This window comes from Oryctolagus cuniculus, chromosome 14 (assembly GCF_051225735.1).
Source record: "Oryctolagus cuniculus isolate XC-2025 breed Fujian yellow rabbit chromosome 14, ASM5122573v1, whole genome shotgun sequence".
NCBI classification, from domain to species: Eukaryota; Metazoa; Chordata; class Mammalia; order Lagomorpha; family Leporidae; genus Oryctolagus; species Oryctolagus cuniculus.
The window spans coordinates 45,751,594-45,777,296 of NC_142880.1; the positions used below are offsets into that span (position 1 = coordinate 45,751,594).

General features: G+C 43.1%; 1 protein-coding gene across 9 annotated transcripts in view; it reads right to left on the reverse strand.

The window, feature by feature from the left end:
- Positions 1-25,703, reverse strand: part of RETREG1 (reticulophagy regulator 1) — a 148,158-nt gene that overhangs the window by 14,381 nt on the left and 108,074 nt on the right. The window contains exon 1 of one of the 9 annotated variants that reach the window (XM_089312644.1): positions 25,123-25,702. The exons of 5 other annotated variants lie outside the window; for them this stretch is intronic. Coding sequence is in view for 2 of the 4 variants with exons in the window: in XM_089312639.1 (XP_089168765.1) it covers positions 127-371 (245 nt within the window). In the remaining 2 variants the exon portion in view is untranslated. Of the gene's footprint in view, positions 1-126; positions 21,705-21,955; positions 22,014-24,818; position 25,703 lie in introns of those variants that run through there. 3 more of the 9 variants (XM_070056608.2, XM_089312645.1, XM_089312639.1) reach the window with 3 other exon arrangements.

Genomic DNA, 25,703 nt, shown 5'->3' on the forward strand with positions numbered 1-25,703 from the left:
AGTTGTTCCTGGCTCCTGGCTTCAGTTCAGCCCAGCTGTGGCCATTGTGTCCACTTGGAGAGTGAATCAGCGGATGGAAGATCTCTCTCTCGCTCTCCCCCCACTCCCACCTCTCTGTCACTCTACCTTTCAAACAACTGTCGCTCCCCGTCTTCGTGGAGGAACGACACAGGACCCTGCGCTGTTCTTTCGTCTGCTTGGCCCTCCCCGGGTTTGCTGCTGGTTCTTCCCGGGTTGGCTACCGACCCTTCCACCTCCGTGGAAGGGCGGTTCCCCCTGCCACCTTCCCCACTTCCGCGGGGGAGCGGCACACCGCCGGCCGGCTCTCTCAGGGGCTGTACAGGTGTTCCTCTTAGATGTTCCCGGTGCATGTTGTCTCTCTCCTCCTTTATAGTCCTCTTCCACCAATCCCAACTCTGCTACCCACACGCCAAGTACGCTGCTCTCCTCCAATCAGGAGCAGGTCCTGCTGTTTATTGGTTGAACTGGAGGCAGCTGTGTAGAAGCTGTTTCCTCCCTTCTCAGCACCATATTGTGGGAGAGCAGATGCATAGAATAAGTCTTAATTCCAGTAACTTAGTCTAGTCCGAGTTGCTCCCAGTTGCTCCCCACAACAACTAGTAAACAAATCTTTAGAAAAGAATATTCACCTTGTGGCTTTTTTTTTTTTTTTTTAAGATTTACTTTTATTTAAAAGGCAGAGTTACAGCGAGTGGAGAGAAAGAGAGACGGAGAGAGGCGGGGGGGGGGGGGGGTAGGTCTTCCATTTTCCGGTCTACTCCCTAAATGATCACAATACCCAGATCTTGGCCAGACAGAAGCAAGGAGCCAGGAACTCCATCATGAGTGGCAGAGGCCCAGTTACTTGGAATACTTTCTTCTGCTTTCCTAGGAGTATTAGCAGAGAGCTGGACTGGAAGTGGAGCAGCTGGGATTCAAACCAGGGCTCTAACACAGGATTCCAGCCTCGTAGGCCATGGCCTAACCTGCTGCTCCACAATACCAGCCCCTGACTATCTTTGATAGTCATAAGAAAACACCTTAATTATAGCAAATTTATCCCCTTCGAAAAAAGTTCATGCTTTTTGGGGACAATAAAGTCCATCATTATTTACACTTATATAAACATAGTAATTCTATTTGAATTGTTATAAACAGAAATGAGAAATTCATTATGTTCAAAAATTTCAAAATATTATCTAATCAAATGGATTCTGGAAAGCGTAATAAGTGTTTGAGATAAAAATAAATGCTTATTGGCCAATGTTGTGGTGCAGCAGGGTAAGCCACTGCCTGAGTGCTGGCATCCCATATGGGCACTGGTTCAAATCCTAGCTGCTACACTTCCGATCCAGCTCCCTGCTAAAGCACCTGGGAAAGCAGAGGAAGATGGCCCAAGTCCCTGGGTCCCTGAACCCACATGGAAGACCAGGATGAAGTTCCTGGCTTCGGCCTGGACTAGCACCAGTCATTGTGGCCGTTTGGGGAGTGAACCAGCAAATGGAAGATCTCTCACTCTGTCTGTCTCTCCCTCTCTGTAACACTGCCTTTCAAATTAAATAAATAATGTTTTTAAATAAAAATATAATAAATGTTAAAGGTTCGGTATTGTGGCACAGCAGTTTATGCCACCATTGTGACATGAGAATCCCAGTTTGAGTCCCGGCTGCTCCACTTCAGATCTACCTCCCTGCTAATGTACTTGGGAAAATAGTGGAAAGATGGTTCAAGTGTTTGGGCCCTTACCACATGATATGGGAGACCTGGATGGAGTTCCAGGCTCCTGGCTTCAGCCTGGCCTAGCCCCAGCCGTTATGGTTATTTGAAGAGTGAAACAGCAGATGGAAAATACTTACTTCTCTGTGGTGTGTATGTATCTACCTCTCTCTGTAACTCTGCCTTTCAAATAAATAAATAAGTCTTTTAAAAATAAAAATTCAGATCATGCTGAATAAAATTCAATGGGAACATATATGATTAAAAATAAAATCTGAATTCAAGAGTGAAGAAGAGATGCCACTCTACACTTTTCTAAGTGAGACATGAACCCCAAAGAGCTGTTCCCTAGGAGTTTAAAACTGTCCACTGGTGACTTCTGAGTACCACAATAACGGGCATTTCTATGGCCTTCCAGTAACTCTACCCTTAACAACACCACGGTTCAATTTACATAACACAGAGTTAAATAATTTGGAGTGAGATGGGACATTTGATACCAACTTTTCAGATTATTTTATTTTATACATGTAGAACATGGAACCACGATTTATCTAGTTTGGAGCACAGCCAAGACCTAAGGCTGACTCCTCATTTCCAACAGTTCTATTTTCTTTAAAATGCAGGCCCTCCTCAATGGTTAAATTAATTCAATGACATCCTTCCAAGAGATCACATTGTAACTTAGATCAAGAAGAAACATGTCATGTTCCTCCCCGCCCCTTCCTAGAACCAGGAGGAGTAGGGTGCAACTGGCCACTACCAACGCAGTATCAAGTGGGACCAGCTCTTCCAGGAAAATAGAATGCCTCATATGAAGAATCCAAATAGTAAGCAGAAAGCAAGTTTCATGCTTGGTGGTTGGCTGACGTGTAAGACACATGACGTTTGCAAACATACACAGAATTGCTCCATAGGAAACTCTAGGTTTTCCTAGACAGCCCTGTTTGGAAAACACATACCCAGGGAAAGAATCTCCTGTGCATTCTGGACGAGGCTTGGGAACCAGATCTTTTCCATGATGTGTGGCTGTCTTCCCACCATTCTTGGCACTGATTAATGTGCCATGTAAGCCCCAACTAACAGGAAGTGAAAAATATTTAGGCTTCAAACACTTTCAGTTCTTTCCAAGTTCATAACCAAAGACTACAAGTCTCTCATGATTCAGTTTATCTAAGGCAGAAATTAGCTACCGATGGCTTTATTATTCATATTAACTCCCTGGCTTCAGAGAGAACAGGTGCACTTTCTGAGTTCAAAGAGAAATAAAGTTCTTTGGTTAGCTCTTCCATCTGTTTTCCTCACTCTCCCCCCTTCCAATTTTTCTCACATTATTGCCTTCAACAAACTGCAGCACACTCCAGCCACAAGAAAAGGAACACTTAAGAGTCCCTTCCTGGTGACCATCATTCCCAACTGCTCCTACATTCCATGAGTCCAGTTCAAGTGGCTCCAAGGAGAAGTCATTACAACTCCCTGTCTCCACATGGCCATGTCCCCTTCAAATGGACTTTTACCCATCTCTACAGCTGTAAGTGTTTTCCCCAAATTTATCAAAATGGAGGCCCCAGCAATGCCATTTGGTTACATTTTCCTACAGAAAAGCTAGGCAGGTGTTTGTCAAAGGATATTCTGTGATTGAGATAAGCCAATTATTTACCAAAGAACCCTAAGTCAGAGCAAGGTCTTTCGTCTTTGCTGTGGTTTTACCTGCCTGAGAAATTAAGGGAATAAAAATGAGGCAGAGGGCTGCTCAGACAGGCAGCCCCACTTCATCCACAGAAAGGAGCTCTGGCTACCTGTCAGTTTCAAGCCACCATCCCTTCTTCCTGCCTCCACCTCCCCTTTAGAACACAGTTACATCTGTTAGCTGATCTGGCCCCAATAAGCCCTGGATACAGTTTCTAATGTTGAGGGTGTGTGACACCAGGGCACTGTTTAAACAGTAGCTATCCAGACCTCATTTCTGGTGGAACTTTTGGTGGAGCAGGCCTGGCAGAAGCTCAGAAATCTGCATTTTTTAATAAGCATCTCAGGTGGTTTTGAGGTACTAAGTGTTTCTTAGCCCGGTGAAACACTCATGAGAAGTTGTATAGAATCCTTTCTCATCAATCAACAAGAGCAGGACTTCTGCTCATGGGAAGATGATGTGGTACTGACCTAACTTACTCTCCCACCGGAAACCACAAAAAAAAAAAAAAAAAAAAGGAAAGAAAGAAAAGAAAGAAACAAGAAGTAGGGACAATGGTTTGCAAGACTCTGAGCATTAGGTAAGGAAGGACAGTGACTCCCTGAGAGATAGGAAACCAGTGAGGGAGTCCTGTGATCGCAGTGAACTCCCTGAATTGAAGAGACCCAAAAGGCCACAGTTTGTAAGACAGAGCACTGCAGAAACACACAGAGATAGAGAGAGGGAGGGAGGGGTCTGTGGGGCTACCTCCCGGAGTCTTCAGCTGACTGACTGGCACATGTGTGTAAGGGACTCAGAGGCTGGAACAGAGCCATCAGAAAGGATCAGAAGGAACAACGTCTTGTGACAGGAATGACAGCAGGTCCCACCAGCCAGATGGAAACCTCCAGATTCATGGACCCTGGCAGAGGACTCAGAGGTCTTGCCACAGCAGCAGAGAACAATTAGTCTCAAACTCAGTGCAGCTCTGGCCCTACCTAACATTCTTAAAACGAGGCCCTCAAAGGGTCAGCATGATCCTACATACCTCAGCTGTCATTCCTAGGAACGCGAAGCAGCGGGGTTTGCTGTGAGCCAGCTAACTCATGTAGTCAAACTGAGAGCTGGACGGTTTTTCCTACTTTTCTTTCATGTGTATCTTTTAAATTATTGTGTGCCTTTTTCAAAAAAAATTTACTTATCCAAACCAATGTTTAAATGTTTTATTGAATTTATTAACATTTTATTAAATATTGTTTTGTGGAATTCAGTGCTCTTTGGTCATGGTTAGAGAATGCAACACACAGTGTTCTCCATTAGGGGGTTCTGTTTGCCTAAGAAATGTAACTCATGCTTTTTAAAAATAGACTGATTCTCTAAGAGTGAGCACGTGCTAGTTCACCTATGGCACTACAAAAAATAACGTGGAAACAAATGGATCTTGGCACAGAATAAACATGTTTCAGTCTCATTTCAATAAACATGCCCAGAGGACACATTAACTGTTGGTCACCACTCCTGGCTCCTGATATTTGCAGATGACTAAGGTAAAGGTCCCAACCCAGCAGTAAAATTTTACATATGACCCCAGAATGATACAATACACACACACACACACACACACACACTCACTACACACGGAATTCACCTTTTTAAAATGGCTTGTAACTGTATCTGGGGCTACTGGAGAAACAATATGAACACTAATTTGGGAACTGGGTATATGAGGCCATACATGATCTTTTCATGATTGTCCATTTCACAGGATAAGAAAACGTTTTAGCATATGCTACTTTAATTTGAAAATCAAACTAAGTAGTTTTACAACTGAAAGTTATTTTTCAAAGTAAAAAAAAAACCTGCATATTTTAATATATCAAAGTTCAAGTCCTTTCACTATTTCTTGAGCTCTGAGGAGATAATTACCAACAAGACACAGGCCACCTGGAGCGGATGAAAAAGAAGGGGAGGGGCTGGCGCTGTAGTACAGTGGGTTAACGCCCTGGCCTGAAGTGCCAGCATCCCATATGGGCGCCCGTTAGAGACCTGGCTGCTCCACTTCCGATCCAGCTCTCTGCCATGGCCTGGGAAAGCAGTGGAAGATGGCCCAAGTCCTTGGGCCCCTGCACCCACGTGGGAGACCCCGAAGAAGCTCCTGGCTCCTGGCTTCGGATTGGTGCAGCTCCAGCTGTTGCAGCCGTCTGGGGAGTGAACCAATGGATGAAAGACCTCTCTCTCTGTCCCTACCTGCCTCTGTGACTCTGTCTTTCAAATAAATAAAATAAATCTTAAAGGGGAAAAAAAAAAAAAAAGAAAAGAAAAGGGGAAAGGAAGTGTGTGAGGTGGAGAGAAGAGGAAGGAGCCTGGATGGTCTGGTTTGAGATCTTGGGAACTGTGAAGCCCAAATGGCAAGGAGCAAAGCAAATCCAGCTGTGGACATCCCCATTATGGGAGCCTATTGCCTTCTGCTGTAAGCTAGTTTCTGGCATTTGCAACACAAAACAAAGTGCTACATTTTTCACTGGAAGCAATGAAAAATGTTGTATTTTCCTTTATGAGGTAGATAGAAATTGAAAAAGAGTTACAGAATAAGACTGCACAGATTAGCCTGAGTTTTATTCCAGCAACAACTTTTAGTGAAAAACAAGATGCAAATAAGTTGAACAATTCAAGTAAAGGGGGTTACAGGCAGCATGGACGGGAATAATAGGTAATACTGGGGAGCCAGGCACTGCTCTGCATCTTGTAAGTCTAGTGTCTCCTTCCATCCCTCCACCTAACGTGTTACTCTGACTTTTTTATTATTATTATTCCTGTTAACAAATGAGGAAATTCAGGGCTAGATACATGAGCACATGGCTCAAGGTCACAGAACTAAGGACTGCACAATGGAAGAGAGGAGTTAACACATGCAACAGGAACTGCTCCTCATGTGGGACACAGGAGGAACTCTCTGAGGATTACTAACACGGGTAGGATTATGGGTCTCTAACTGCCAAGCTACATAGGTAGAAATAGCTAAAAGCAGCTTTGGCTTTCAGATTAAACTCCTTGGTCCTGTAGAGTTTAAATGCCTGTTTTTACCTCTTAGCCACTTCAGCAGCTTGTAAATTAAAACCCACAAAGTTCACAATCTTGAGTTCAGCGCCTCAAACCTAAATGAGCACATGTGCCCAGGATAATCACAACTGCACTCCTGGTGTGTCCCAGGCATTGTTCAGCTCTCTGTGTGCCCTGCCTTCATCTCTGTGTCATCTCCACACCCTGAGATTGCAGTTGTCTCCATTTTACCCCAGGGGAAACTGAGGCTGAGCAGGGGTGGAAGCCTTGCAGATTTCCTTGTTCTGACCACCATTTCACGTTGTAATGTTCTCCTGCTGCAATTATCACTTGCAATTAATTTGTGGTATTTACATTGTGGACTCCCCCTCAGACTTTAAATTCCTTCCATGAAGGAAAGTTTTGGACATCACTCTGTCTTCAGTGGTTCACAGAACTTGACAACTGTGAGGTACGTAAAAATATTGAATGAATAAATGAATTACAAACATTAGTGTTCACTTAGCTGAATGTTTCTACACATTACATATTGGCAATAATTAGCATAACATTCCTTTAAAAGTATAAAAAATATATACAATAAAAAAGTTTCCTTAAAATTTGGAAACCAACTTTTATTTATATTGGATAGTTTTTGTTTTCTTTCTTGCAAATGGCCCATAAAGTTGCCTTCAGAATTAGGTAATTAGGAACATGCCTCATATATTCCGAGACTTTCTGGGACTGGAAATCAGTATTTCATGTGGGATTCCTTCTGGCTCTATTTGGGCCTTAATGCTTGACTTACCTACAACCGGCACCACTCTCACAAGGACCACCAATATTTGCAATGCCAGTGGAGAACTGGCCAGGATCCCATTAGGCTAAGTATCACCGAATGTGAAGATCACAGAACACCTAACCTTCGCATGCAGTATCAGAACGCAAGGAGGCCATTTCGTTTTGTTGTTCAAGTTTTTGCAGGGCAACCTCAGTCTGCTGGAACACTTTTAGTTACTGTGGTCTCCTCTCAAACACACAGAATTTTTTGGTCACTTTTCAGGCTCCTCATACCCTTACATGTTCCTAGTGCAATAATCATTTCCAAATATATTTAGAAATTCTCTATCATCAAACATCCAGAGAAAATATATTAGTTCACATTGTTCATGATTCTATTCTGAAGCTACAGGATATGGGAATTGAAGCCAAACAATGTTTTTCAGAAAGTAGAAAGTTAGCTATGCGAACAGCCCAGATTGACAAACCTTAAAAAAAGGGGGGGGGGGGGATTTGTCATTAGCTAAGTTGCCACCTAGCAACAGTGACAAACAGCTGCTGTAACCTTCGCACCTATAAATATGCCCTGGCCAGGAGGCCGCCCGTTCTCAGCTGGTGACGAAGGGTCTCGTGCTCTCTGTTGGTAGTGAACATCTGTTGATGCTAATGCCTGTTGAATTTTTCTTAGAAAGGTCAGTCCCTCTCTGGTTACAGATTTTCGTATTTCTTCATGCAATGTGTTGGAATGTTTGTAATCCTGTGGATACTTCCAGTGTTCCTCAGCATGTAAGTATACAGAAGAACAAAATAAGAACAGGGATATACTTCTCTGCATAAACATGCACAGAATTAGAACCATGACAAAGCAAATAAGATGTGTCAACTGGAGGATTAAATAAGCAAACACAAGATTAAGAAATTACACAGCACTCAACTTAAAGCCTTCACTTTCTCAAACAAATTAGCCGCATGAACAACTCCTTCTCCCAAGCCCAGGGACCAGGAGACGCCAGCTGGGTGCCTGCTTCTGCTGCCCAGACAAGCTGAGCCCTATCTTCCTTGAGGCAATTTAGTGTCCATTTGGGGCTCTCCCTTTTTATACCATGTTTTAAATAAATCAGAGATGAGTTACTTTGTGAGGTTCTCCCTTCCTCATCAAACTAAGTACCAGTACTTCCCCCAGTATGATTCCAACCAACAAGAGGTTCGGGAAGGCTGACTCAAGACGGCCCATCATGCAACATATGTGCTTATAGTTCCAAGTTTCTATGAGCAAGATGCCAGCTAGAAGTCACTTTCAGCATTTTCAGTTTTGTTGACTTTTTAACAACTAAACTTTCATAGGCACAGGCATGCACAATGTCAATTCCATTACCAGTAGGGAACAAGCGTGTACTTGAGATGAGCAGGAGATTAAACACCCATTCACTGGTGAATGCCAAGATTAGCGTCAGTCACTATCCCCAAGGGAAGGAAAGATTTCTACTTTATCTCTGAAGGACAGATAATATCAGAAAATCAAGAAACACTCCTCAAGGGAAACAGAAATTATTATGAAGAAGTTTGCTGATTTGGATATAAGCCTTTCTTTGCATTCTATTTGGGAACCACAATTTCCAATGAATTACAATCTAGGATTAACTGCAGTTGCAGCCAAAAGTAAATATCTCCTTCCTGCCTTTTTTTTTTTAACTTTTGTCCTAGTTATATGAAAACTGTGACAACATCAAATATTTCTTTCAGTGTTAAACATTTCACTAATAATACAGTGCATCTTTCATTCCTCTTCATATAAGTCTGCAACTTAATGACATAACCAATGGCTTTTAAAGGAATATACTTCTACTGAGAGAATTAGACCCTTCTCAGACACAGAAAAAAAGCAAAAATGGCAATCTTTCAAATAAATAAAACAAATCTTTAAAAGACTAAAAATGAGCAATGATTCTTGAATAAACAACACACAATGAGCAACATAAAGGGAGAGATGCAGATGTAGCTCTGCCTCAAAAGATAGTCTATGCTTTGACTTAGATTTTTTTTTTTTTTTTTTGACAGGCAGAGTGGACAGTGAGAGAGAGACACAGAGAGAAAGGTCTTCCTTTGCCGTTGGTTCACCCTCCAATGGCCGCCGCGGCCGGCACACCGCGCTGATCCGATGGCAGGAGCCAGGAGCCAGGTGCTTTTCCTGGTCTCCCATGGGGTGCAGGGCCCAAGTACCTGGGCCATCCTCCACTGCACTCCCGGGCCATAGCAGAGAGCTGGCCTGGAAGAGGGGCAACCGGGACAGAATCCGGCGCCCCAACCGGGACTAGAACCTGGTGTGCCGGCGCCGCTAGGCGGAGGATTAGCCTAGTGAGCCGCGGCGCCGGCCTTGACTTAGATTTTGATCAGAATAGAATCATGGACAGTCTTTTTTTCTTCTTCCTCATGTTACCATGGTGCATTTTCAACAAAATGGGGAAAAAACGGCTCATCAGAATGGTGAGCTTATAAAAGGCAGTTATTTTCAAAGACATGTCATGGCTTCTCCTGCCATAAACATGAACCTTGTACCTTCTCATCTCTGTAGTCTTCAATAAAATCATCCAGTTCCAACATGGCTTGGGGTGACCCCCCACATACCATAGCCAGAAAACCATCCGTCAGAGACTGAGTACAGATTTAGGCTCATTTTATTTTCAAATCAAATCTTGCAGAGAAGACTCTTTGAATATATAGCCAGACAGGCTAGGAATGAATGAATTCTATGAATTCTGTTATGAATAAACTCTTCGGAATCATAAGAGGAAATGAAGTTTATATCCTTGTACCCAATTTGCTTAAGTATGTGGGGATATACAGTCATGTGCTACCCAAGGAAGCTCAATGATAGAGGACATATACAATGGCAGTCCTATAAGATAATATTCCCTAGTAACACGGTGGCCATTTTAGTTTGTGTAAGTACACTCTATGATGTTTGCGCAACAACAAAATCTCCTAACCACGTATTTCTCAGAAGCCTCCCTGTCATTAATCATATGACTGTAGGAATATACACATCAGTAGCTTGGCTACCACAGATGTCAATGGGAGGCCATTTGAAGGTCTGATTAGTCCACATGAGGAACTCTGGTTTCTCTGCCTTTAAAAGAAGGGACTGAACCAGACAGGTTGTGAACCCTTTTTGGATGATAGCCCATGAGGGATATCTATAAATCCTGGATACCAACAAGACCTTCTGCTCAGGATTCTATAATCTAGAAGCAGCCTATTTATTTACATGCTTACTTGAAAATCTGATTCTAGGAAAACAATGAATACTTTACGCTCTCTACTGTGTTTTTTTGTTTGTTTTTGTTTGTTTGGGTTTTTTTGTTTTTGTTTTTTTTTTTTGGACAGGCAGAGTGGACAGTGTGAGAGAGAGAGAAAGGTCTTCCTTTACCGTTGGTTCACCCTCCAATGGCCACTGCAGCCGGTGCACTGTGCTGATCCAAAGGCAGGAGCCAGGTGCTTCTCCTGGTCTCCCATCGGGTGCAGGGCCATCCTCCACTGCCTTCCTGGGCCACAGCAGAGAACTGGACTGGAAGAGGGGCAACCAGGACAGAATCTGATGCCCCGACCGGGACTAGAACCCTGTGTGCCGGCGCCGCAGGCGGAGGATTAGCCTATTGAGCTGTGGCGCTGGCTATGCTCTCTACTTCTATAAATAAACATTTACTTTTCTACATAAAGGATGAATTTAGAAGTTGGATTAACTTGAGAGAGGAATATTTAATGCTGACAACATCCCTTAAAAACATCCTTTTGATACTGATAAGAAAGAGAGTCTCAGATACAAGCTATCAGAGGCACTTCAAGAACTGTCATGGAATCAGGTCTCGGGCCAAAAGTGGTTCCCAGCCAACAGGCCTCCTACTCAGCTGAGAAATGCCAGTCTCCTGACTGGCCTAGTGCTGTGAGTATGTTGAAAACGTGAAAGGTAAAACCCAGGATCCACCACAGTTTGGGGTTCTGTGTTGGAAGAAACTTAAAGCCATATGGAACTTCATCTTTCACACACAATGGCCTGCTGTGATGCCTCAGGCTGATTGGCAGGCCCTTCTTGGCTGCATGGCTAGACGGCCACCCTGCTGACCTGCCGTGCATGGGCTCTGCTCTCTCAATCTCAGTCCACATGCTTGCATCTTCACTGACCTATTATTTTTCTCTAGCCAAGAAGGTAAAATATAGAACCAGAAATTTGGTGCTTGATCAAAGCTAGGACCCCTGATTTCATTGTAAACATGCAGCTGGAGATCCCAGAGACAGGGGTTAGAATGTAGAGACAAATTGTACCAAAAACAGTGGGTGCTGCTAGACATCAAGGCCTAATTATCTGGGAGTAATATAATCTTCCTTTTTCAGATTTTGCACTTAGGGCTTAAAAGGTCCTATCCTCACATTTTTACAAACTACAGGCACTTTTAAAGCTGTTTTTTTCAGTATCAGATAACATTCCCTTTCCCTTATCTAGGAGGACATAGATTATCTATTAATCTCAAACCATGTTAACAAGAAATTGTACTCAGAGTCAGAGTATAACTTAAAGGCTGACTGGGAACCAACAAAGCAAGCAGCATAACTCAGGGGTATTTCATTCCATCCATCTAAGTACCCAGGGACTCATCACATTGCCAGTTGATTTAGGGCTTGTAACAAAGACTGGTGTTCTTGCCTAAAACACACTTCCATATGTTCTGCATGATTTCCAAATGACTTATTAAAAAAGGACCAAGAATTCAATGACACAAGTCAAACCCAAGTAAAGGATCATTCTAAATTTTAATTCTCACCCTCTTCCAACATTCTTAGTTGCTTTATCCACACATTTTTTTAAAAAGGCAATTAGCACTTGCCCTTCTTGACTCATTCTAATGCCTTCCACTTAGTTGGCCTAGAAATAAACAACTGTATGTATTAAGATATCAGTCCAACTATCGTATCAAATGTAAAAGCACTAGTTGTCTAAACAAGAAGGCAGAGACCAGAGGCTGAAGGCTGACATGGGGCATTCATAATGCTGGAGACCCTGGCCCTTTCCATATTGTTGATCAGTTACTCTGAAATCACATTACTAACCCATAGTTCAACACAGTTACTGCAGTTCCTGCTATTCAATACACATTACCACCAGCAAAAAGGGGGAAGGGAAACAAAAAACATTTCTCCTTTCCCTTTAAAGTTCCTGAAACTTCCATGTACAGTATCCACTCAGCTCCCAATGGCTGGAACACAGTCACATGGCCATACCCAGCTACAGGAGTCTAGGAAACAGTTCAATTGCCAGCGGCCATCTTGCAGCTGAAATTCTGGATTCTGCTACCAAAGAACAAAGGGAAGCCAGGTATTTGGGAATAACCAGCAGAATCTGACACAACAAAACTCTTTTTAGTCTCTGACTTCACCAGTTACATCATTTATCATTATAACAACAGGCACAAAGAGATATGAGAATAAACACAAGTGACTCAGTAAGCATACAGCTCAAATCGTGGCTGTATTTATGTAACTAGAGTTATATATCAGCATACGCATAGGCAAACATTCTCTGTAGGGAGCCAAAGGATAGTAAATATTTTCTGTTTTGTTGGTTATACACATGGTATTTGTACTCAACTCTGTCACTGTAATATGAAGGCAGTGATGACAGACAACATAAAATGAAAGAGTATGACTGTGGTTCAAAGGAACTTGGTTTACAAAAACAGACTACAGGTTGGATTATTTGGCTTCCAGACCACAGCAGTCTTCTAGTTCAGGGTGTGGCAGGCTTCAGATACCTCTACAAAAAGGCAGAGCACTGATTAATTCAGGCAGCTAACTTGGACCATTAGAGAATCTACTAAAACAGCCCCTCCTATTTATTTTATTTATTTAAAAGTCAGAGCTACAGAGCAGGATGGAGGGACAGAGAGAGAGAGAGAGAGAGAGAGAGCCATCTTCCATCTACCGGTTAACCCCCCAAATGGCCATGATAGCCAGGGCTGAGCCAGGCCAAAGTCAGGAGCCAGGGGCTTCATTCAGGTCTCCACATTGATGAAGGAGACCCAAAACTTTGGCCATCTTCCACTGCTTTCACAGGCCATTAATAGGGAGCTGGATCGGAAGTGGAGTAGCCTGAACACGAACTGTTGCCCACTTGCGATGCCAGCATTGCAGGTGGCGGCTTTCCCCACTGCACCACGATGCCAGCCTTAGCATCTCCCATTTATTAAGCATGTACCAAGTGCTAGGACTCAATTACCTTAGGAGCTCACTATTATCTCTAACCCCCAAAACAAACTGACAAGCTGGGTAAAATACTTCCATCTTCCATAGGATAAAGACAGATGTGACCAAGATGTGGCAGCACTGGATCAGTGCCTAAATTTTCTAGCTCTCACCCACCAGCCTCCAAAGCCCGTTTCTTTCCAGACAAAGCAGAGGAGCTGAATGAAAAATTGTCCTTCACTTAACAACAAATGAAATATATGAACAGTTTCTTGTCATGTTACCAGCAAAGCTGCTGCGCCATATTTTACTGTGAAATATTACAATGACAAAGATTTCACTCTGATCTTAAAATAGTTCTAGCTCTAAAAGTTTATCCTGGCTTTAGCAAGGAGACACCTAACCTTCTGATTTTCCTGGGTAAAACTGCCAAGGTCTTAAGATCAGAACATGGGTAACCGATGAAGGTCCCATCAACATTCCTGAACACTTGAAGGTCTTTCCTATGTTATCTAAATAAACAAAAAGGAGGATCACCACCCAGTCCCAGTCCCAGTCCCAGTCCCATCCTCACTCAGCAAATGTATACCACTCTACCCTCCCCACACATGGCAAGACACTACTAATGTGTCATAGCACTCCTTCCAGAAACTTCTCGACAAGGCCTCATGATCCCTATCAGAGCTCCAGGCACAATTTCCATTTTGTAGGAGTTGACATAAAAGAATAAAGCCTTTTGCCATCAAGCCCTCAACACTTGCCTTATGCGACACAACAGCATCCCATTTTCCCCTCCGCTGTGCCCAAAGAGGGGATTATCAGTTATTTCCTTGGACAGAGATCCCCTGTTTGTTGTATATTAGCTTACAGAGTAAATCTCTCCTTGTCTCATCAAGTCAATTAATTCTACGAGTGTATCTTTTTATAACTAAATCCATATCTCAAGTCCTTACTTAGCACGAATACCTTTCTAATATCAAGTTTTCATAATATTTCAGGAAGGAGAAATTATGACTATTTAGAATTGTGTTCAGTTTATGTCAATTACTTTGGAAGGAAAATTACCTGCCACTAATGTTCTAAGCTCTTCCTGAAATGTTATATAAATGCCACAAAATCTGTGATTCTTGCATAGAATACTCTAAGCAGCAGAAAGCAGTAATTTCCAAGAAATACAAACACACTTGTAATCTCTCACGGTATCTAAAGTATCTAAAGAATGGCTGCTTTCCCAAGCACATTAGCAGGGAGCTGGATTGGAAGTGGTGTAACCGGGACTCGAACTGGTGCTCCCATATAGGATGCCAGTGTTGCAGGTGGTGGCTTAGTTCACTGAAGCACAAAATAGTCCCCGAAGTTGTTACTGTTACAGGTACATTTAAGATGCTCCACTGATGGGTTTTTGTTTTCTTCTCAAAACAAAGTACTTGCCTTTATTTAAGCACCACTGTGAAATGTCACTTCCTGAGTCAGAGTGGCATTGTGCACAGCTGCTTGGTTTTGTTCACCCAGCAAGCAAGGAAGTCACATCAGGATGGTAATTACTATATGACACTCATTAACCACCACCACCATCACCATCATTTGTGGGTGTCTGCCCAATTCTGGGAGCTCCAATCTCCACCCTTGAAGCACTTGCCCGTTGACGACAAAGGCACTGCCAGGGAGAGGGGACATTCTGAGCTGTTATGTAACAGGCACTCATAACTGTAGCCCCCACCCATGCAAAGGATCCATATGCAATGATGCCTCCTCAAGACACTACTAAAGGCCACAAAGAAGCATATTTAATGGTTGTCATTTGGAAGTTACCCAGTGAGTACTCCCAGCACAGGCCAATCCTGCAAAAATGTGGCTGAAGCAGGAAACTGGGTTTGATCTGACTCCCTGGAGCCAGCCTATAGGACCGTGATCCATCTGTATCCCCAGTGAGAGTGAGTCAGTCCAGTGAGAGGGACAGCACAACTGTCCTCCTGATGATGACACAGCTCACACCAGTCTCCAGGGACACCTGGCGCCTTCTCTATCCCACCCTTTCTCAACTGCAGCATCAGGACACTTCGTGACCTACGTCCATTGTGCTGCATTGCTACATCCAGGTTTGCACTGGCCCTTGTCAGGCTGCTGCCACAGGTGTGAGAAGGCAGTTTCCTGGTGAGAAGGCACAAGGAGAGAAAGAGAGATTAGGGAGAGACCAGATGAATGAGAGCTTCTGAGCATGAACCACAGTATGAGAGGCAAATCAGAAAACACACAGGCAAGAACCTGTTGGGGTAGAACTGTCTTGCCTAATTTCACTTCCTTCACAGAACACTCCAGATGAGGTCATTCCCAGTCAGGCCAAGTGTCTGAAGCCATTACTCCCATAGGAGCTCATTTACATTTTCTCATTCAGAGTTTTTTGGTGGTTTTACAAGAACAGCTGAAAAAATATAGTTTCAAAACTCACTTCTGCCTGAAGGTCTTTCCTCTGAGTTGTGGCTGGCTCCCACCATACATTAAGAATGTGGGCAGCACAGGAGTGCAGTGGAGGATGGCCCAGGTCCTTGGGCCCTGCACCCGCATGGGAGACCAGGAAGAAGCACTTGGCTCCTGGCTTCGGATCAGCGCAGAGCACCAGCCATAGCGGCCATTTGGGGGGTGAACCAACGGAAAAGGAAGACCTTTCTCTCTGCCTCTCTCTCACTAACTCTGCCTGTCAAATGTGGGCAGCAATGGGGACAACCACCGACAGACACAAATTCAAATCCTCCGAACTTAGCTGAAAGAGAAGCTTGACTGCGAGAGAAAATACTGATTTTCAAAGTAACCTTCAAGCACTAAGACTGACGCTCTACTTCCACAAAGGCAAAATGAAGGCACTGTATTTCTTTCTCCATATCTCCCTTAACTAGTATTGAACAGCATTCGAGCTGTAAGGTAAAAACTAACTGAATAGGACACTTAATTTCCTCTGTTGTTTCACATATGTATTTACCTTGTGTGTGGCAGAGCTGCTCTATTGGCTACAGGACATGAGCCCCACACCAGGGCATGCTGCTTAGGGTCACAGCCTGGCACGGATGTCAACTTCCCATTGGCTTTTCCAACAAGATGCCTTATCTGGTTACACAACCATGGGGACAGAGCTGGGGCCTGCAAGGCAAGGGGCTAAAGGACCAGAAGGAAAGGAAAACGCTCAAGCCACGAGAAAGAGGTGTATTTCAGAGGGTCCCACACTCTTGCTAGAGGGGAACAATAATTCTCACTCCAATCCCCAAATGGCTCAATCAGAAGATCAAACAGGATCATTTAGAAGACTGGAAGATCCATAATATAAAATCAAAGCAGCAGTGCATGAGATATGCATGTCCTGAGCCTGAAACTCCTCCTGCAAATGCACGTCTTCCTGGAGACGCAGACACACTGAGTAGGCATCCTCACTCCTCACGAAAAGGAATAAATACTTTCATTCACTCAGCACATCCCATGGAGTCCTAGGAAGGGTCGGAACAAGATGCACCCAACATGCAAACCTCACAGCCCTGGTCAAACATGAAGAATACATGGACCCTCTAGCCCAGCCCCAGCAGGAGTGCACTTCAAAGCACTTCAGACAGGGGCCACTGGTGGTGTGATTCAGTGGGTTAGCTACTGAACTATGCTCTGCTTCTGATCCAGTTCCCTGCTGATGCATCTAGGAGAGCAAAGGAAGATGACCCAAGTGCTTGGTCTCCTGCTACCCATGTGGGAGACCAGGTTCCTAGCTTCAGCCTGGCAGAGCCCCAACTGTTGTGGCCACTTGGAGAGTGAACCAGCAAATGGAACATACCTCTTTCTCTCCTTCTCTTTACCCTCCCTCCCTCTCTCTTTGTAACTCTGCTTTCATAAAAAAAAAAATAAATATTTTTTAAAAAACCCTTTACTCCTTGATCTATGGAAACTATAGAGCACCTAAAAGGTAATCTATAGAAGTGAAACTGATTGAACAACTCTTGTCTCGACTATTGAGGAACAGTATTTTTTTTCATACTATTTGTTGAACTCTTTACTTAGTATAGAGTTAATCTTATGTTTATAAAGTTAATTGAAAATATCTTAGTAAAAAGTAAGAATGGGAATAAGCGAGGGAGTAGGTAGGAGAGGGAGGAGGAAGAAGGGTGGGAGTGCGGGTACGATGGGAAGAATCACTGTGTTCCTAAAGTTGTATTTATGAAATGCATTAAGTTTGTAAACCTTAAAGAAAAGTTTTCTCAGGAAAAAATCCTTTAAAAAAGGCAGTTTAGGCCCACGCCATAGCTCACCAGGCTAATCCTCCACCTGTGGCGCCAGCACTCTGGGTTCTAATCCCGGTTGCTCCTCTTTCAGTCCAGCTCTCTGCTGTGGCCCGGGAGTGCAGTGGAGGATGGCCCAAGTCCTTGGGCCCTGCACCAGCATGGGAGACCAGGAAGAAGCACCTGGCTCCTGGCTTCAGATTGGTGCAGCACACCAGCCGTAGCGGCCATCTGGGGGTGAACCAACGGAAGGAAGACCTTTCTCTCTGTCTCTCTCTCTCTCTCACTGTCTAACTCTGCCTGTCCAAAAGAAAAAAAAAGGCAGTTTAGAGAGCTGGAGTTCAACCACTCTGCATACCCCTCTATGAGTAGAGCCCACCATGCATAAAGAGAGGGTAGACTATGCTTATTTAGGATGGATTGCTCCCTATATGTTACCTCCGGCAATCAGGATCTTCACAAGGATTAGGCTAAGTTAGTTAGGGTGTTTTTTGCTCAAAAGTGATATACCTATTTTGTATTGCTAGAAGGAAACCTGTAACTTACATATTATTATCAACTACTTTTGAAGATTTACCAATGAGTTGTAACTAAGTACAAAGGCACTTGAAAGATTTTGTGTAAAATTAAAGGATACGTTTATTTCAGTGCAAAAAAAAAAAAAACTTTTAAAGCCATCAGGTTTTTTTGTAATATGCATTTCCATGAACTTTCTGAAGACTCTTCATATTTAATGTAATTATCATACTAAATGTATAAAACAAGCCCATGAAGTACGTTTTAATACCTCCATTGTATGAATAAAATAAAATCCAGAGAGATTAAGTAACTTTCTCATGGTTACCCAGCTAGGACACAGTGAGGCTGTGACAGCCAGGATGGAAAGAACTGTATCATTCCAAAGCCCATGCTCTCAACGTCTTTGCAGAATGGGTAAAATGGTTAAGCATAAATGCTTATAAGCTTCAACTAGGTCGTTATTCTGTACAAATGAGCTTATGCAACAAGACACTGGGCACTACTTGGTAGGCTGAGAGGTCACTGGCTGAGTTTTTCAAGAGCAGGCAAGACAGCCAGATGTCAAGTTTCCATTGACAACTAAGAAAGTTTTATAACACTTTTTCTATAATTGTAAAATAAAGTCTCATGATAATCAATCTTTCTGAGGAAACAGTGGGCTCTATGTCCGCTACCCTCAAACTGGGGACCTTAAGCCTTGACCAATGAGAATACGGCGAGAATGTTACACCAGTTTCTGGGCCTAGGTCTTAAGAAACTGGCAGTTTCTAAACCCCAGTTTTGGATCCCATCATTCCCCTAATTAGGAAAAACAGTGTTATATCCCACTCTCATTTATAAATGAAACAAGGATTTTGAGTAACAATGATTAATGTGGGCAAATCCAGATGATTTTTTCCAAAATATTTAGCTGCCCCTGGGAAATGCTTAAGAGAGAAAAAGCGGGTGGGGGCAGCTTATAAAATTCCACGTACCTTAGACCTATTGTAACTTTGCCAAGACACCATGTCCAAGAAGAACTAGAAGATATTCTAGTAATATCTTAAGGGTATTAAGATTACAGTTGGGGACGTCAAAAATAAAAATGTTAATTGTTAAATCAACAACAGGAGTCACTATGCTCTCACTCCCCATGCTGGACCTCTGTCCTTTATAAGGTATACTATGAGAATTAACGGTAAAACCTGTCTTCAAACAGTACTTTACACTTGTAAGTCTGTATGGGTGCAAACAGTGGAAATTTCTACTTAGTATAGAGTTGGTCTTCTGTATATATAAAGTGAATTAAAAACGAATCTTAATGAAAAATAGAATGGGAGAGGGAGGAGGAGTGGGATGGGAGTGGAGGTGAGAGGGAGGGAATGGGAGGAAGAAACACTATATTGCTAAAAGCTGTACATATGAAATTTGTACTCATTAAGTAAGAACCTTAAAAAATACCAATTTCATTGTATGTTAAATATTATTAAAGAACTATGTCAAATGAAAAAAAAAAAAAAGATTATAGTTGGGGCCAGTGCTGTGGCATAGAAGGTAAAGCCACTGCCTGCAGTGCCAGCATCCTATATGGGCACCCAGCTGCTCCACTCCCAATACAGCTGTCTGCTGTGGCCTCAGAAAGCAGTAGAAGATGGCCCAAGTCCTTGAGCACCCATGCCAGCGTGGGAGACCCAGAAGAAGCTCCTGACTCCTGGCTTCGGATCGGCACAGCTCCAACTGTTGTGGCCAGTTGGAGACAACCAGTAGATGGAAGACTTCTCCCTCTCTCTGCCTCTCCTTCTCTCTATGTGTAACTCTGACTTTCAAATAAATAAATAAGTCTGTAAAAAATAAAAAGATTACAGTTGATCTTCGCGTCTTCATAGTTCTTTTTTTCCTTCTACTATTTTTATCACCACAGATGAATAGCTACAACATCCTTCAGTGGGAGAAGGTTTCAAAGGACATTGGTTTCTAAACCATGTGTGAGATTCACCCCTCAGGCAAGTCTTTGTGCCCACACACCTCCTGCAGAACCCAGATCCGTGCAGTGTGCAGATGAAGCAAAACAACCAAACGGAATTAGCCAGAGATCTGTCATAAAGAGACAAAAGGCAGGGAGTAGGGGAAGCCCACATACTCTGGCTTTGCCCTGTCAATTACCAGAGCCAGACCTTCTCAGAGCCCACTACACAACCACAGCAGTTCCTCCTTGGATATTGCAAAACAGAAAGACTTCCACTGCATTTTAGGCACTCTGGGCTTATGAAACAGCTTTACTAATGGCTTGGTTACTGGAAATTTATTTAGGAGTTGGAAGGATTTAGGAAGCAAGCTGCTTGTTAACTGGTGGCTAAGATATCTCACGCAGAACAAACTCTCTTACAAGGACAGACTGCCTTTTTCTCCACATTCTTAATCAATTTCAAATATTAACCCAGCTGGGTCAAAATACGATTTCATAAGTGGTAAACATTTCCTATGACTCTGTGCCAGAGAAGATGAAAAATCATTAATTCTCGCAACAAACCTTTATTGAATGTCTATTATTCCTTAGGAATATATAGGTTCATGTGAACAAGATGTAGCATAGTAGAGTTAAATGGTCTTATCCATGGTCCACACTCACTTAAATATAGGGCTGACCTCCACAAGCACATGAGAATCAATACTGTGGTTCTCCTTTTAGCTGTATTTTTGGTGACCTCACATGGGTGGTGTAGCGGGTAAAGCCACCACCTGCAATGCCGGCATCCCATATGAGCACTGGTTCAAGTCCCAGCTGCTCTACTTCCAATCTAGTTCCCTGCTAATGGCCTGGGAAAGCAGTAGAAGATGGCCCAAGTGCTTGGGCCTCTGCATCCATGTGGGAGACCTGGAAGAAACTCCTGGCTCCTGGCTTCGGATATGCCCAGCTCCAGCCATTGCAGCCATCTGGGGAGTGAACCAGCAGATGGAAGACCTCTCTCACTCTCTCTGCCTCTGCCTGTCTGTAACTCTGTCTTTAAAATAAATAAATAAATCTTTAAAAAAATATATATTCAAATAATTTATTTTATATTTTCCAAGAATAAAATTCAGTGCTAAATACATTTCCAAACACTAACTAGGCCATTGTGCTTTTTAAAGGACTTTTTTTTAAAAGATATTTTTCTTATTTACTTGAGAGGCAGAAAGACTGGAAGGGGGAAGAGCTGGTGAATTGAAGGGGGAGAGGGGGGAGAGGGAGAGGGAGGAGAATGTGTTCCCATCAGCTGATTCAGTGCCCAAATACCCACAACAGCCTGTGCTGAGCTGGGCCTAAGTCTGCAACTGAAATGCAACCCAGGTCTCCCACATGAGAGGCAGGAACCCAATTACTTCAACCACCACCACTGCTCCTGGAGTCTGCACCGGTGGGAAGCTGGAGTCAGGAGCCAGAGCTGATATGGGGCACAGCAACTTACCTGCGAGGCTAAATAACACTCGCTCCCAGAACTCTGGTTTTCTTAAATATAGCAACCTTTCCTATGTCTAGAACAACCTCAGCAGTTTGGAGCAGACCCATAACAAAAAGGTCTGTGAGTGGCTGGAACTTGGTATTGCAAAGCTGCACTTCTAGCAGACCAGTGGCTTTGTCAAACCAGGCTTCAGATTTCACTGAAAGTCATATAACAATGCATCACAGTCCCAAACCAGGAGCCACCATTTGCTTGGTACCCTCCCCTATCTCAGCCCCACACACCTCCTGTAGAACCATTTGCTATTTTATTCCCTTAACCCTTACCTTCTCAAACCCTCTTGCCTCCTAATGCTTCCCCTTGAGGTCTGTCTCCCCTCAGTTCAGGCTGCACTCTTAAGGACAGCAGGGCCTAGCCCCGCACCTGTTACATGACACAGCACTTGGCAGAGATTCAGAGCCCCACAGATAATGCACCAGGTGAATCAATGAATGTGTGAACATAATTATCTGTTGATAAGATGCATTAAAAGCTCACTCTTCATGGGGGGGGGGGGGCAGGGTGGCAGTGGGGCCTACTTGCAGTACCCCTTCCCATATCAGAGTGCTGGCTGGAGTACTTGCTGCTCCACTTCCAATCCAGCTTCCTGCTAATGTACCTGCTAAGGCAGCATCCCTTGCCTCCATGTGGGAGACCAGAGTGGAGTTCCCGGCACCTGACTCCTGGCTCCTGGCTCTGGCCCAGACCTGGATGTTGTGGCCACTAGACGTGTGAACCAGCAGGTGGAAGTATCTCTCCCTCTCTCTCTCTGCCCTTCAAATAAATAAATATACTTTTTTTTAAAAGAGAGAGCACTCACTCTTGGTGTCTGGAGTCCATCTCCCTTCATGACACATCCATCCACACTCCTCTACCCAAGCTATGAAGGGATCTTTAGGGGTCTTTTGTGCCATTGCTCTAAGGTGGGACCCAAAATGAGGTAGACTAAGGAACCACTATGGAGCCACGCCTCTGGCCAGGGCCATTTTCCTCCTATTTCTTGATCTTGTCAGCTTCCCTAATCATGCCTCTGTTTCCCCCCTTCTTTGGCATCCAACATTTCCTAATTTGGGTTTCTGCCTTCCCTCACCTGCTCCAGAATGGCATTCTTTCTCTGATTTAAACCCCAAACTCAGATTTAGCTCCCTGCAGTCACCAAGTTCCAAAACAGAGCTAAAGTAACATGAAGAAGCCTCCGGATGCGATTCAAGTAGAACGTGCTGCAATGGGGCTCCAAGAACAAGTCTGTCAGCAGATTCAAGACTTATAATAGTTATTTCTCTTTTAGACATGGCACCAAAGGACTTGTCCAATGGCATTTAATCTCAGATTTAGCAAGAGTAAATTCTCTCTTAATTGTCATCTGTTATTTCTAGCCTAGCTCTAAACTCTCCCCCTTTCTTCCTGCATAGATAGAGGAAAAAATAAATATTTGAAGTAAAACAATGTATACTATACAGAAAACCACTGAGTGTTAAGACCTGAAAGTTATTAAATAAAAAATGAGGGGTAAGGGTATGTTATAGGAAGTAGAGGAGAACTTTCCATTTTTAATCAAATATTTTATTAGCCCCTGATAATAACATTATATGCATGTGTATAATATGTATTTATGTATGTATATAAATTCTCCCTTCCTGCTTATCCCTTTAAAGCAGTAAAACATTCTTGGCAAAAAAACTCATGTTGTTTTAGCTTACAGCACAATTGTTCAAAAATATTTATTATCAACAATTAATTCCGCATTCAATTTCATTGTGATGATGTTGAATTTAATTAAAGCAAAACTTATCACATTTCTGCCAATTTATTCCATCTCTAGAATTATCTGGTCCCCTAGATATGTACTGCAGGTGTACACTGGATTACAAATGCATTCAATTTAATGAGTATTTATTAAAAGTGCCTGTTTTGTACACAATTCTATGCAGAGTTGATAGGAATACCCCAGTGCCAAGAGAAAAAGAGAAAGTCCTGTGTCCAGAAATGTGAAATGTCACAGAGGGGTGTTCACAATTCCAGTAGACCAACCCCATCATCTGGAAACCAAGACTGGCACTGAAAGTTCTCTGAAAATGTTTTCTTAACTGGTTTGCTAATCCACACCCTACTAGAGGCACCTTTACAAATGTCATCTTCTGATGACTTAATGCCTCATGTATGTGGAAGGTTATTTTATTGTTCAACTAAATGTCACCTTAATGTCTCTTTTGATGTACTAGGAAGGAATCTGGGAGAAAGTAAAAGTCAGAAAACCACGAAGATACATAGTTTTTAAGGATATTATTCCAAATGATTATAGTGTCCACATATACAAACATGATCCATCTACCAACAGCTGAAAATGGGGTGCTTGTCTTTAATACAAAGATAAAAATATACTTTGGGGCTCTTATTCCTAGAGAGTTATGTCTTTCTTGTCTTTAATAAAACTGTCAATGCTCTCTTTCCTTGTTTAACAATTTTGTTTCTGAATTTCATATCTGAATTTTAATGACCCCAATTAGAATTTCCATAAAGGCACTTAAGGGATTCACACACATATTGTTAACAGCAATGGGTCTAAAATGGAGACTTTAAATAAAGGCATAGTTATGCTAATACTAGCCAGAATTATTGCCTGCTGCTTCTCCTGTTTCCCATTCCCCCTTTCATAGAGACATTTTGAGGAAGACATTGATACAATCAACTGACCACATTTTCAAAGAATCATATCAAAAAAAAAAAAAGGTTTTGAAATATCTAAATCAGTATATTGGTCCAATATTTAACATTAAGAAATATTCAACAAGTCTTTAAAATGCCAACATATTTTTAAAATCTTCATTTGCATATATTTCCAACAGCTGTCATATAAAATTAAAAATCAGACATCAAAAAGACTTGACACCCTGTATAAAACCACTTCCTCACTCAAGAACAACACTTAGCTGCATACGTTTCTAATATATTAAGTTAGTTCTCTCTTCAGAGAGAACTATAGAAAACTCCATAGAAAACTCTGTTTCCTGCAGTTAGGATGGACTGCCTTCCCAACCTTTAGAAACTCTTCATTTAAACTACTTTTTAAATTACTCAAAATATTTTAAAAATATTTTTAAAATTTCAGCACATGAAACAACCTGAAGAGAAGGTATTTCTGGTAATTACCTTTTGCCTGGTCCAAAGTCCTCACCTTCAGGCATTTCTGCCCTTTAAAAATAATAACAGAGCAGGGGTCTGCGGCACCCAGGGACCACGGCTGAGGAAGCTAAATGCTGCTGCTTCTCCACTCAAAGGCTCAGTACCAGCAGGGAAAAACCCAGGTAGTGAGATTCCTTTTCGGAGAAAAGCACTCCTCCCCTTCCTCAGAAAGCTAGTGTTGACAAACTTCCCAAGCGCCCGCCGGCCTGCCTTGAATGAAGCTAAGAGTCGGGTTATTATGACTGCCTCCTGCTAAAAATAAACAGGTCACCTCTTACTGCCAGCTCCGTGACAGCAGCCGGAGTGAGCACTGCCCAGCTGCCCGGCATTTTTCCTGCAGTCGTGTGAGAAGGTGTCACCACCCGGCTGTTAACCTTCATTGGATGACTTCACCGAGGCCGGCCTGCCCTTTCTCTCGCCTTTTTTTTTTTCCCCATGGAATGACTGGGCGCCCCTCAACAGGCGGAATGGCCACGGGGAGGGTGAAACTTCAGGCTGGGCTATCAAATCTCCTCCCAGGAGTCACAGCAGGGAGTCAGGGAGCAGAGAGCACACTGGCTGTTCTCTCCCAGCAGGGAGGCCTGGTTATCTGCAGAAGGCTGGGCCACTCAGCAAAAAGATTCCTGACTCAAAAAAAGGCAAAAACAAAGGCCATTAAGCAATTGGGTTTTGAGCGAAGGGTTTGGCATGGTCATGCAGATTCCTCCACTCAGAAACAGAGAGTGTACAAACAGGACTGGATGAGGAAGTGTCCCTGTGGGCAGCAGGTCTCCCACCCCGAGACGTCACAAGTCACATGTCCAGGGGAGGCAGCCTCACCCTGACACAGTGGACCTCGGTACTTACGTGGCC